The following is a 13026-nucleotide window of genomic DNA, read 5'->3' on the forward strand; positions in this document are numbered from 1 at the left end:
CTCTGTAGGCAAACTGAAGGGGGTCCAGGAGAGGGTCTGTGATGGCTTTGAGGTTTGCCAGGACCAGGCGCTCAAAAGACTTCGTTACCACAGAGGTAAGGGCGACCGGTCTATAATCATTTAGTTCTGTTGGCCTTAGCTTTTTGGGCACAGGGATGATGGTGGAAGACTTGAGACAGGCTGGTACATGGCATATCTCCAGGGAGGTGTTAAAGATTTTGGTGAACACCGAAGACAGCTGGTCAGCACAGTGCCTGAGTGTGGCTGGAGAGACAGAGTCTGGCCCAGCTGCTTTGCGTGGGTTCTGCCTCTTGAAAAGTCTATTAACTTCTCCCTCCTGAAAGGAGAGAGTCGTCTCTGTAGTAGGGGTGGGGGATGGGGCCTCTTGGGTGGGAAGGGGTAGTTCAGGACAGTCCAATTGGCTTTCAAATCTACAGTAGAACTCGTTCAGGTCGTTGGCCAGGTGGGAGTCGTTAGTGGTGTGGGGGGCTCTGGGTTTGTAGTTGGTGATCTGCCTGAGCCCTTTCCAGACAGAAGCAGAGTCGTTAGCAGAGAACTGGTGTTTTAGTCTCTCTGAGTACAGTCGTTTAGCCTCTCTCACCGCCTTGCTAAACCTGTTCTTCGACCCCTTGAATCTGTCTCTATCCCCACTCTTAAACGCTTCCTCCATCTCCAAACTCAACCTTCTAAGCTTTGCTGAGAACCAGGGCTTGTGGTTGTTGAAGTTCACCCTGGTACGTGTTGGAATACAGCAGTCCTCACAGAAGCTGATGTACGACGTCACAGCCTCTGTGAGTTCATCCAGACTATTGGTAGCAGTTGTGAACATATCCCAGTCAGTACAGTCCAAGCATGCCCGCAAATCCTCCACAGCCTCACTCGTCCACTGTTTAGATGTCCTCACAGCAGGTTTACAGAGCTTTAGTTTCTGCCTGTAAGCAGGAATCAGGTGGACCATGGCATGGTCAGAGTGTCCCAGTGCTGCTCGGGGGATGGCGTGGTAGGCTCTACTGACCGTAGTGTAGCAGTGATCCAGAGTGTTCCCTTCTCTGGTAGGGCATTTAATGAATTGTATGTATTTGGGGAGTTCGTGGCTGAGATTACCTTTGTTAAAGTCGCCAAGTACGATAACCAGGGAATCTGGATTTACTCGCTCCATACTCAGAATCTGGTCGGCGAGCATGCGTTGGGCCTCTTTAACCTGAGGACCCGGCGGCAAATAAACTCCGACCAAAATGAGCGACGCGAACTCGCGAGGCGAGTATAAAGGTTTACACTTTAAAAAAATGTTTCAAGGAGCGGAGAACAATGTTGCAGAATCACTATGACATCTTCACACCAGCCACTGTTAATGTAAAAACAAATACCACCGCCTTTCGTCTTGCCGGAGAGTGCTATGTCACGATCCGATCTTACAAGATGGAATCCTGCCAGTTGTAGTGCAGTGTCCGGAATCAAATCACACAGCCATGTCTCCGTGAAGCACAAAACAGAGGATGAAATAAAGTCTCTGTTTTTCACCATCAGTAGCTGAAGTTCGTCCATTTTGTTGCACAGTGAACGTACGTTGGAGAGGAAAAAGCTCGGAAGCACTGTTCGGATCCCGCGTCTGCGTAGCCGTACTAGAGCCCCCGACAGTCACATAGTCACTTTAAGATGTTTTCTTGTTCGTGTTTTTGTTTTTGGTTTGTTGTGGTTGCACCCGATTCAAGAGCCGAATAGCCGAATAGTATTAAATAATGATGGGAAAAGTGTTGTTAGAAATCACGTATTCGGACTGATACAAAACATGAGGAGACGATATGGCCAGATCCACACCCAGACACGTGTATCGCCAGTGCTGATGTTCATACACAACACCAAATTCTTATGTAAGACTGAGTCAACCGAGGGGAGGCCTTGGATACGTTCAGACACCATTGGTCAGTGATATATATATATTTCGATTTAAAGCTTTCGTGACTGCAGGGATTGATATTCTTGGTTCTTTCGGTAAAGTCACGTGACTTTACCGAAAGAACCAAGAAGATATTTATATTTCGCACTATGGCTGGGAATCAAACCCAGGTGACAAGGATTGTAGTTTCAGTGTGTGAACCAATGCATCGCAGCGATCACCACAACATGATGTACCACACGCCTGCACACAGCAGATTATCTAGCATTCAAAACAAAAGGCAGCCAAAACGTGTTGAGAATGAGAATTGAAATGGCACAGCTTATGTTGACGTTCCATATTCACGTACTACGTTGTAATTAACGACCACAATAGTCAATGCTAATTCATTGGCACATGCATTGAAAATAATAAACAGACCAGTGTGTGTTTAATTACAATTCCAAAAAACATAGTTGAATGGAAATATAAACGTATACCGTATACAAAAGTACCATGTACAACTTCGCACACGTGCCAATGCGTACATTTATATGACTCAACTGCCAAACAAATACACTGGCACCAGAAGATTTGCAGCATTAATGAAGGATTTCTTTGATAGACTAAATGAGTAACAATAACCTTTGCGCTAAAATAACACGCATTCGTGGATTTCACCAGCTTTAGATTGCATGCGGTCTAACATTTAGGCTGTATAATTAAATTTGCATGATACATTGTATTCCAGTTACAAAAAATATTTCAACTGCCGCATAGGCGAGGTTAATTATGGTAGGTATTTTGCACTTTATATATGATTTACATGTGTTCTAGATATTTAATGGGCGATCCTAGACATTTAATTTCTGAGGTAAAAATCGGAATCTTTCCTCTCCTGCTCTACAACATAATTCGGCGAAGCTCTTACGCCTTCCTCACCCAGTTTACTAACTGTTCATTATGTCCCAGATGCTATCTATAAGCCAAAGCATCCACTCAAAACTGTGACAGCCTAGACTTGACGTTACTATTTTGCAACTAGAGTTTTCATTGGACCGCAATATCAAGCAGTCTGTTTGATTGATGAACTAGCACTCGCCGTTTCACTCCAGTCAGTCACTCCGGTCACTCCAGTCACCCTCTCACCAGTCGTCAGTCACCTCCTTATTGCTCTTCTATCGCTATGATCAATGGTCGCTTTTGTGATGAACTCATTCACGCACATAAACTCCGGTCATCTTCGCAGCGGCTTTAGGCTGAGCCATCGAAAAAAGAGGGTCACCGCATCGCGCGCTTTCAAATGCGCTTCTCCGGCCGTCTGGAATGCTCTTCCTTCCAATATGAGGAAGAAGCCACTGGGGGCGATGCATTTTAAATTAATTTACATTGAAAACTGATTTCTTTAAAAGTGTGCTTTAGTATGTTTAATTTGTTGCCCTTCCCTCGTACCTTTGATAAGCACGGCTGGCTACGTATGGTGCGAAATAATTTCAACATGCATGAATTCCTCCACATGTTGAGGACCTGGGTATACTTGACTGTGTCCCCTCATCCATGCTGTGTTCAACCACTACACTGCAGGTCTATGCACTTATATTTGCTGCCTTTTCCCTAATACTGAAATTCCCACCCACCATCTCTTCCCCCCCCCCCCCCCCCCAAGTTCTCATAACCCCGCTCAACTCAATGAACGTATCGACTCCTATCTATTGCAGCGGTGTTTGGGTCTTTAGGCATCTAGCTCAGAAACCGGGATGATAAAAAAGAAAAGAAAATACCTCAGAACAAATGAACTCGAACCAAGGGAACTGTGGACGGCTGGGTCAGGAAAATAATGCCCTTGTCAGAGCACTGAGCTGAAAACACTAAGGTCTTGGGATCACATTTAATCTGTATTGCAGTGACCTATAACTGAACAAGGTTCTCCAGTGTAGTTGGTTTATGACTCAAGGTCACCAATGACAACACCATAATCACAACTGGTTGGATTATTTCGCCAATTTTGGCGCATTTCAGCTGAGTTGACAGACACGTGTCGAACATGGTCCACGGCGCGCGGAGGAGCGGGAGAAGCCTGCGGAATTCACTGTGGAAGTAATCCCTTGATCACATCCTCCAGGGCTGTTTTCCAGACATGATGTCACGCTCTGCTCACTGCAAGGATTCAGGACGGACAGTTTCTTTACCTCATTAGATGAGCTCCATACCAGAACCAAAGTGCAAATCAATATCACGATGTGAGTGTGGCCAAAGCCATTGATTGTAGCACACCTTCGCCAAACAAATGGTGACTATAATTGTTACAAGATGTGTACTGCATATATTTGTTTTCAATGTGGAGATCTGGACTGAAATGAATAAGAGTATGCTGCTAACAAGATATTACATTTGAGAGTGGCTACTTTAGATATTCCTCATTTTTCTTATTTCAATGCTTTGCAACTAACGGTGAACACGGGCATGCATTAGCTCCATCCGTCTCTCTCTCCATCTGGCTGTGACATGAGATCACGATAACTCTTGTACATGGAGGTGATCCAGTAGAAAATTTTAATGCATTGTGAAGTTTGTGGTGCTATCGGGGAGCTGACCCAGCCAAATACCGTCGACCAGAGCGTGTTCCAAATCTCGGCGATTAAAGAAACGATCGGAAAGCCTGCGGCCATGACGCCATCGCGATGCGTGGCTTGGAACGTGCAAAAACGCACGCTCTTCATTCATCGTTTTGAAATTCACGATTAAATGTAGTTTTTTCATGCCAAAGAGAATAATTATTCACAACATGCGCGTATCTTCATATTTTATTGAGACGCATATATATCAGATGCCCTCTGACAAGATCTACTTTCTGGAGCACGACCTGGTCACTGAATGGTTAATGATGTCGGGACAAAGCCTATTAAACAATGTATGTGCACTGTGATACATGGACTTAAGCGAGAAGCCTATGACAGCACCTCTGGCAAAACCTACTCAGCCTCATTATACTGTAGCAGCCAAGCCATTGTCGGCGATCACACAATTAATTTGGCCGGCTTGCATGAATAGTATGACACAAGGTATGATTAAAACACTCGTAATTATTACCGTAGTCTAGAAAAAAAAACATTTAAGGCATATAAGTGATTTTTATTTATGATCATGTTTGCTCTAAATGAGATTAATGTATAATTGCCATAGTTGTATCTGTACACACACGTGCCTGCACAATGCAACATTATTAATGTCAGAGGCACACAATGATAATCTGGGGAGGGTCATATTAATAAGGCATTACAAAAGCCCCCTACGTACAGGAATGGCAGGTAAGACAATTCATACACGTGTATCTGTGTGGACTGTGTTCCCTTAGTTATATACGGTGTCTGTTCCTTGTGAATACGTGAGTACGTACATTTATTTCGCCATACGCGAATAGGAGAACGTGTTCCCCCACTCCCCCTCAATATACAATGCTCTTTGCAAATGATGAACACGAGACATGTGTCCTGAAACCTCTTCTGCTTTTGTCGATTATAAAGGGTGTGTGTGATTTCTACTCCCATGCAGGAGCCAGTGGTAAAGCAATGGTTCATCATCCAACTGACATGTCAGGAACTTTTCATTTCCGTGTCTTAACACTTCACAAAAATGTAAATCATATATTTTTTTCATTCAAGGGATTTATACTGGGCAGTTTCATGGCCCTTGCACAAATACACATTCACATCTCAACTTGCAAGGTACGAGCCAATTTTAATATAAATTAGATTTTTCATACAACATTCAATTTTAAGATGCCACTACAGTTTTGTGTGATGCATCGGTGGAAGTGTGGCTGTGACTGTGTAACGGTAGTGGTGTGGTATTATCAAGCTAGCTTCTCTCGACTTTTGGAGGATTAACAACCTGCATAGAATATTTTTGTCAGTTTGAAAAAATACTCACGCAAGGGAAATGTGAATGTCAATTCACGTGAAAGAGAGGACTTTTAACATAATTTGTTAAAATAATACACCATAACAAAACAAAGTTTATTTAAAAACATTGCCCTTACAGAATTGACACGTGATAATATCGTTGAAATGCAATGAAGGCTGTATGTGTGTACAGGGACTCTACATACGAACGAGTTATGTTCCAGAGGTCTGTTCGTAAGTCGATTTGTTTGTGAGTCCAACTTTACTCCTGTCGATTCCAAACACGTTGTACGGCATGTACACTAAATACGGGGAATGGCTTTAAAAGTTGTATATTCTCCTGTAGATGTAGATGCCACTGGTTCTTCACGTTCTGCAGATGTAGTTGTCACCACCGCCATCTATTGCGTGGCGGTTGAACTTACGAATCTCGGCCCGAACAGCTAACTGGACATACGGGCAGGTTTGTTCGTATCTCTGAAAGTTCGTAAGTCGAATGTTCATAAGTAGAGGAGTCCCTGTATGTTGAACTTCTTTCACACCGTACGTAGCCAAGCGCGCTAATTGTAGGTGCGGATGCTCACCAGATACACCCGTGTAGTCCCACTCGTGCCTCACGTAAGCTTTCCTCTTCTCCTCCAGCGTTTGGCTGGGAATGAGCCCGGCACTGCCTCCATCCTTCACCTTCAGCGCCTGCCTCGCACAAAGCAGATCGCTCGTCAGAATCACAAGCAAGCTTGCTCCGTTTGCTACTGACAATGTGCACGTGGCTATGGGGTAAAGCGCCAGCCTGCTGACATCCGCGATTCAACACCATCTCATCATCATTCATCCGTCTGTCCATTCACCCATGCAGCCCGATTTGACTCAAGATGTACGTCTCAATAAGGATGATCCTGCTTATCTCAAAATGCAGGGTTTTGTATTCGATGTAGAAATGTATGTTGAACTTCTTTCGCACCGTACCTAGCCAACCGTGCTAATTGGAGTTGCCAATAGCTTGCTCATAAAACTAGCTAGCGTCACCTGTTCTGCAAGGATTCACAGTATAACAATAATTACTTAAGTAGGCTATTGGCAATATATTCAAAATTTGAAGCTTTCGTGACTGCAAGGATTCATACTCTTTGGTTTTATTCGGTAAAGTCACGTAGGTAAAACGAATTCAAATAAAATAAACAATTAAAAACGACGTTTCGGAGGCAACGTAAGTTTCCGTCTTCAGGTGGGACCAGTCACAGTTACCTACGTGACTTTACCGAATAAAACCAAAGAGTATTGGAAATATAGCCTATATCCGATATATAAGAAACAATTTAAAGAACGTAAATGTCTTTCTGCTCAAACACAGAGCAGTGTTCATGTCCTAAGTCCTGACCTCAATCCTAAATGGGGTTGTTGCGATGTATTTTTTCATGATACGATGCAATGTACATTTAATTATGAAAACTGTTTCCTGTAACGTACAATCGGAGTTCACAATTTTATTGTAATTTTTCTGCTCTTGCTGTACATCCGGTATGAAAAAATCTTGCTGAAAAGTTATTTAACTGGAATTAAATCAACATAATCATGTCATTGGTATTTTAGTCATTTGAACGTTACAGTCGACTGCACTTATAACACACACATTTTCAATCACACAATAAACATATGAACTACACAAACGAATACATGATATAACTGCTATGCCATCAATTATTCTAGAAGATGGGTTGGTGATTGTCATTTAAAACATATTTTTAAAGGAAATGTTTCAAAGAATTATACGAGGAACGATAATCATGCTACAATAAAATTTTGCAAAACGGATGATACAATTATTGTGGACCTGCTATCGTGCAATATATTGTAGTATCACCATATCTCAGCATCCATGGTCCTAAGCGAGTGGTGTAAGTTCCACTTATGTGTGGCAGGGGTTCGTATCTCTACAGTGGAATCACTTAGATATTGTGGCTCCACAAAAACTGTTAGAAATAAAAAAGACATTATCCTCTCTTGATGATTATTAAAAGGCTGTAAGCTGGCTAAAAAGTAAAAATGTTATTTCTAAGTTGCCGATAACCAACTAAGACATGTCCCTTTCTAGAGATATCGAAGGAAATTAAGGAAATGATTCAGGGTCATTTCAATGTTTAAACTCTGTCTTACCCAGCATTCTCTGCATTGCCTCACATTTTGTAGATAACATTTGCTTCATTGATGTCCAGACTCGTTGCAATGATTATTATGAATAGCTGTTCATTGCATCAGTTGTAGCTGCTGCTGTTTGAAGGGCACCTCCCTCATTGTGGCTTTAAGTAGGATGTTTTTGTACTGCCTCAATGATCCACACTAAATAAGTAATGAAAATGAAGTAAGTAGCTAAGTAGCAGTTTTCTCCAAATTCATATTTTTCATACATCGTAAATGTGGGATATAATTGTTGCTCATAAAAATATATGAGAAGGAATAATACGTTTATAACAGTGATTTATCTAGCCAAAGCCTTACTAAATATCATTACTTTTTCAGGCATGTACTGCTTTGGATAATTTTCAAATGCATAATTGAATTTTTTTTCGAACGTAAACAAAACTAAGATTTTCGAAGGCACTCGGTAAAGTCACGTAGAAGGGAAACAATAAAGAAAATATATATTTAGATATATTTTTATTATATATTTATATATTTTTTATTGTTTCCCTTCTACGTTACTTTACCGAAAGAACCAAGAATATGAACTCACACATATCAGGGGAATATTGTTCACATATCCAGAGTTAGGTCAGCAACCTGCTTCCTGTATAATTTTCCACGGGCTACTTTGTGGCCCTTGCAGGAAGCATGACCACACGTGCCAATCTCTGAGTGATCCACCAACCCCTCGTCCATAGCGTGGTATCCCAGCTTGTGTGTCACCATCCCAGAAAAAAAAATACGAGAAAAGTTCCACCCTCCCTCTTATACCCTTAAGCCGCCATCTAAATTGCATTTCACACAGATTTAGATGCACGGCTGTCTCGCTTTTTTGGTCTGCCCTGCCACCGAGATACATTCATGACCATTTCCGGGCTGTCTGGGCAAATGCATGCAGGTGACAGGTAGTAATCCCACCTGACAGGCATGTACATTCTAAATTCACAAATGCCATCTGCCACAAAATAAAAAAAAACACAACAACACACCACACGCACATGCAATTTACGGGGTACAAATACAACCGTGGAGACGATTGCCAATTCCGCAGAGGAACCCGACGTTTGAAGTTATTATTGAGTTATTGACTCCGTTATTGAATTTACTACTGGACTCCCCATGGCAATGCATAATGTAAAACCGAGGGAAATATCAGAGAGTCAAGTCTGGCAATTAAAATGTGGAATTGCCACAACTTATTAGTTGCGCATGACTTTTACTGTGTGAGACGTGCCTGTAGCTGGATACATGATGAGGCTGAAGTCCCGTCTTCAGTTGCCTAGGCATACAGTGAGGGGAAAAAAGTATTTGATCCCCTGCTGATTTTGTACGTTTGCCCACTGACAAAGAAATGAGCAGTCTATACTTTTAATGGTAGATTTATTTGAACAGTGAGAGACAGAATAACAACAACAAAATCCAGAAAAACGCATGTCAAAAATGTTATACATTGATTTGCATTTTAATGAGGGAAACAAGTATTTGACCCCTCTGCAAAACATGACTTAGTACTTGGTGGTTTGCACATATCTCAGGAGGGATTTTGTCCCACTCCTCTTTGCAGATCTTCTCCAAGTCATTAAGGTTTCGAGGCTGACGTTTGGCAACTTGAACCTTCAGCTCCCTCCACAGATTTTCTATGGGATTAAGGTCTGGAGACTGGCTAGGCCACTCCAGGACCTTAATGTGCTTCTTCTTGAGCCACTCCTTTGTTGCCTTGGCCGTGTGTTTTGGGTCATTGTCATGCTGGAATACCCATCCACGACCCATTTTCAATGCCCTGGCTGAGGGAAGGAGGTTCTCACCCAAGATTTGACGGTACATGGCTCCGTCCATCGTCCCTTTGATGCGGTGAAGATGTCCTGTCCCCTGAGCAGAAAAACACCCCCAAAGCATAATGTTTACACCTCCATGTTTGACGGTGGGGATGGTGTTCTTGGGTTCATAGGCAACATTCCTCCTCCTCCAAACACGGCGAGTTGAGTTGATGCCAAAGAGCTCCATTTTGGTCTCATCTGACCACAACACTTTCACCCAATTGTCCTCTGAATCATTCAGATGTTCATTGGCAAACTTAAGACGGGCATGTATATGTGCTTTCTTGAACAGGGGGACCTTGCGGGTGCTGCAGGATTTCAGTCCTTCACGGCATAGTGTGTTACCAATTGTTTTCTTGGTGACTATGGTCCCAGCTGCCTTGAGATCATTGACAAGATCCTCCCGTGTAGTTCTGGGCTGATTCCTCACCGTTCTCATGATCATTGCAACTCCACGAGGTGAGATCTTGCATGGAGCCCCAGGCCGAGGGAGATTGACAGTTCTTTTGTGTTTCTTCCATTTGCGAATAATCGCACCAACTGTTGTCACCTTCTCACCAAGCTGCTTGGCAATGGTCTTGTAGCCCATTCCAGCCTTGTGTAGGTCTACAATCTTGTCCCTGACATCCTTGGAGAGCTCTTTGGTCTTGGCCATGGTGGAGAGTTTGGAATCTGATTGATTGATTGCTTCTGTGGGCAGGTGTCTTTTATACAGGTAACATGCTGAGATGAGGAGCACTCCCTTTAAGAGTGTGCTCCTAATCTCAGCTCGTTACCTGTATAAAAGACACCTGGGAGCCAGAAATCTTTCTGATTGAGAGGGGGTCAAATACTTATTTCCCTCATTAAAATGCAAATCAATTTATAACATTTTTGACATGCGTTTTTCTGGATTTTGTTGTTGTTATTGTCTCTCACTGTTCAAATAAACCTACCATTAAAATTATAGACTGATCATTTCTTTGTCAGTGGGCAAACGTACAAAATCAGCAGGGGATCAATACGTTTTTCCCTCACTGTAGGCAACTGTAACCATAGTAAACATATCTGTCTTGACACGTGACACTGAGCCATGAGGCTGCCCTGTCACCGAATTTATACTTCCTGACACCACTGCACGATTTCAGCAGCCTAATTTCTTCTTGTTTTTTTTAAGCTTCCTTCCCCCCGTGAAGATGAAGAGGGCCCCCTGAGACTCCAGCAATAAGGCAGATGCTAGTGTTATCCGTGGGCATTTCTTCCAATAATGAACCCTTTTTTTTTCTTCATCACTCCCGAGCAATTGCACTAAATCTTAAGAATACCAAATAACCACATCTTAGTTTTAGCATAGGCAGCTCAGGAAAATGTACGGCTCTTAAACACGACTGCGTCAATATTTGCGGTTGTGCTGTCTATCTCCCCAAAGTGCCTTTTGGGTCACAGCACGTGTTGTTTAGAATGTGATGTCCGACAATTCACTCCACATACCAGGAGATTATTCAGAGACTGAATATCAAAGCTCTCGGCAGAATGTCGAACATCACTCTGAACAACGCGGAATGCTCAAACAGCTTTTAGCGCATGGTTGACGTTTCCCGTGAATGCCAAGCAAACTCGCACACGTGTCTCTTGCGAAGGTCCCACCTTTGTGCAGATATCAAGGGGACATTTACATGCGAGACGCAAGTTCGCTTGCGTCACGAGCGATGTGGAGACTCTGACTATTGCGTGTACATTGATGAAACCCAGAGAAAGCTTGCGGGCAGTTTGCGGGAGCACCTGATAGGTGTCACCATCCCCAATCTCACTAAACCAGCCACTGAACATGTTGCACCTGTGAGACAGCCTCTCTGACATGACCACACGTGGCTCTGTTGTCTCATTCCATCGATTCAATCTCTTGCGAAGAGACAGAGAAGAGATTGATTCTGAGGATCAGAACCAACAAACACCCTTGGCCTCTGATAATTACCCTGCACAGTTCCTACGTTTACATACACAATGCAGGTTTACTGCCCAGGTCTATACATATTTGTACGTACATATGTATGTATGTCACAGACATGGTGAGGGTAATATGTGACCAATGTCAAAAAACGTGGCATAATATCATTTAACAAAGTTTGGTTTTATAGTATCAACAGTCGGAACATAATGCAGGTGAAAAGAAGACACCCTGAGATACTTCAGGTGGCTGAAGCGTAGAGCTACTCGATTCATTTTCTCTAAGTGACAATCAAAACCCCATCTTTGCTTCTAATTAACATTGTATAGACACAACCAACATCGTGAAACTAATTTAAAATGCCAACGTTGTTTCTTGTTAATTACAAGTAAAAAAAACAATCAACGGACCCATCTTATAATTGTATCGTTTTCAACTATCATGGGAATGTGATGATAACACTAAGGAACACAATTTTTGTACCTGGGTAGTACAGTAAGTGTTTAATTCGTAATTGCTTATGCCTAAAAAGTATAGAAAATGCCTATTATTCCCCACAAACTTTGCTTTTTGTGAACAAGACAGTGATATTTTGAAATGTACCTATTTTCAATGGGAAAACAGGCGAATTTGTGTCTTTTCGTTCACATAAAGTCAGAAAAAACAAATTAATGAAAATTATAATGTATTTTTACTAAAGTAATACAAAAATGACTACAAAAGATTTAGAAGTGAGTAGTTTTTCTAGATTTACGATTATACTGTAAATCACTTTCACGAATCAGCCCCCAAATGTAGTCTCCCATCATGCTCTCGTTCTACTGTCCTTGGTAGCGGCGTTCAAAGTCCAGTTTATCCTGGTGGAAGCGCTCGCCTTGCTCCTCCGAGTACGCTCCCATGTTCTCCTTAAATTTATTAAGATGAGCATCAAGGATATGGACTTTGAGGGACATCCCACAGCCCATTGTGCCATAGTTCTTCACCAGAGTCTCAACCAGCTCCACATGGTTTTCGACCTTGTGATTGCCCAGGAAGCCACGAACCACTGCAGAAAAGCTGTCCCAAGCCACTTTCTCCTTACTAGTGAGCTTCTTGGGGAATTCATTGCACTCCAGGATCTTCTTTATCTATGATCTAACGAAGACACCGGCTTTGACCTTTGCCTCAGACAGCTTAGGGAAGAAGTCTTGAAGGTACTTGAAGGCTGCCGACTCCTTATCTACAGCTCTGACAAATTTTTTCATGATGCCCAATTTGATGTGCAGTGGTGGCATCAGCACCTTCCGGGGGTCCACCAGTGGCTCCCACTTGACGATGTTCCTC

At 42.6% G+C, this 13026-nt stretch overlaps 1 protein-coding gene across 4 annotated transcripts in view; it reads right to left on the reverse strand.

The window, feature by feature from the left end:
• LOC116940843 (protein PALS2-like) overlaps positions 1 to 13026 on the reverse strand; it is a 226327-nt gene that overhangs the window by 38763 nt on the left and 174538 nt on the right. For all 4 annotated transcript variants that reach the window (XM_032951095.2, XM_032951096.2, XM_032951097.2 and 1 more), the window contains exon 7: positions 6363 to 6471. In XM_032951095.2, the coding sequence (XP_032806986.1) occupies positions 6363 to 6471 (109 nt within the window). The remainder of the gene's footprint in view (positions 1 to 6362; positions 6472 to 13026) is intronic.

This window comes from Petromyzon marinus, chromosome 10 (genome assembly GCF_048934315.1).
Source record: "Petromyzon marinus isolate PM22_M1 ecotype Great Lakes invasive population chromosome 10, UKy_Petmar_22M1.pri1.0, whole genome shotgun sequence".
In the NCBI taxonomy this organism is placed as follows: Eukaryota; Metazoa; Chordata; class Hyperoartia; order Petromyzontiformes; family Petromyzontidae; genus Petromyzon; species Petromyzon marinus.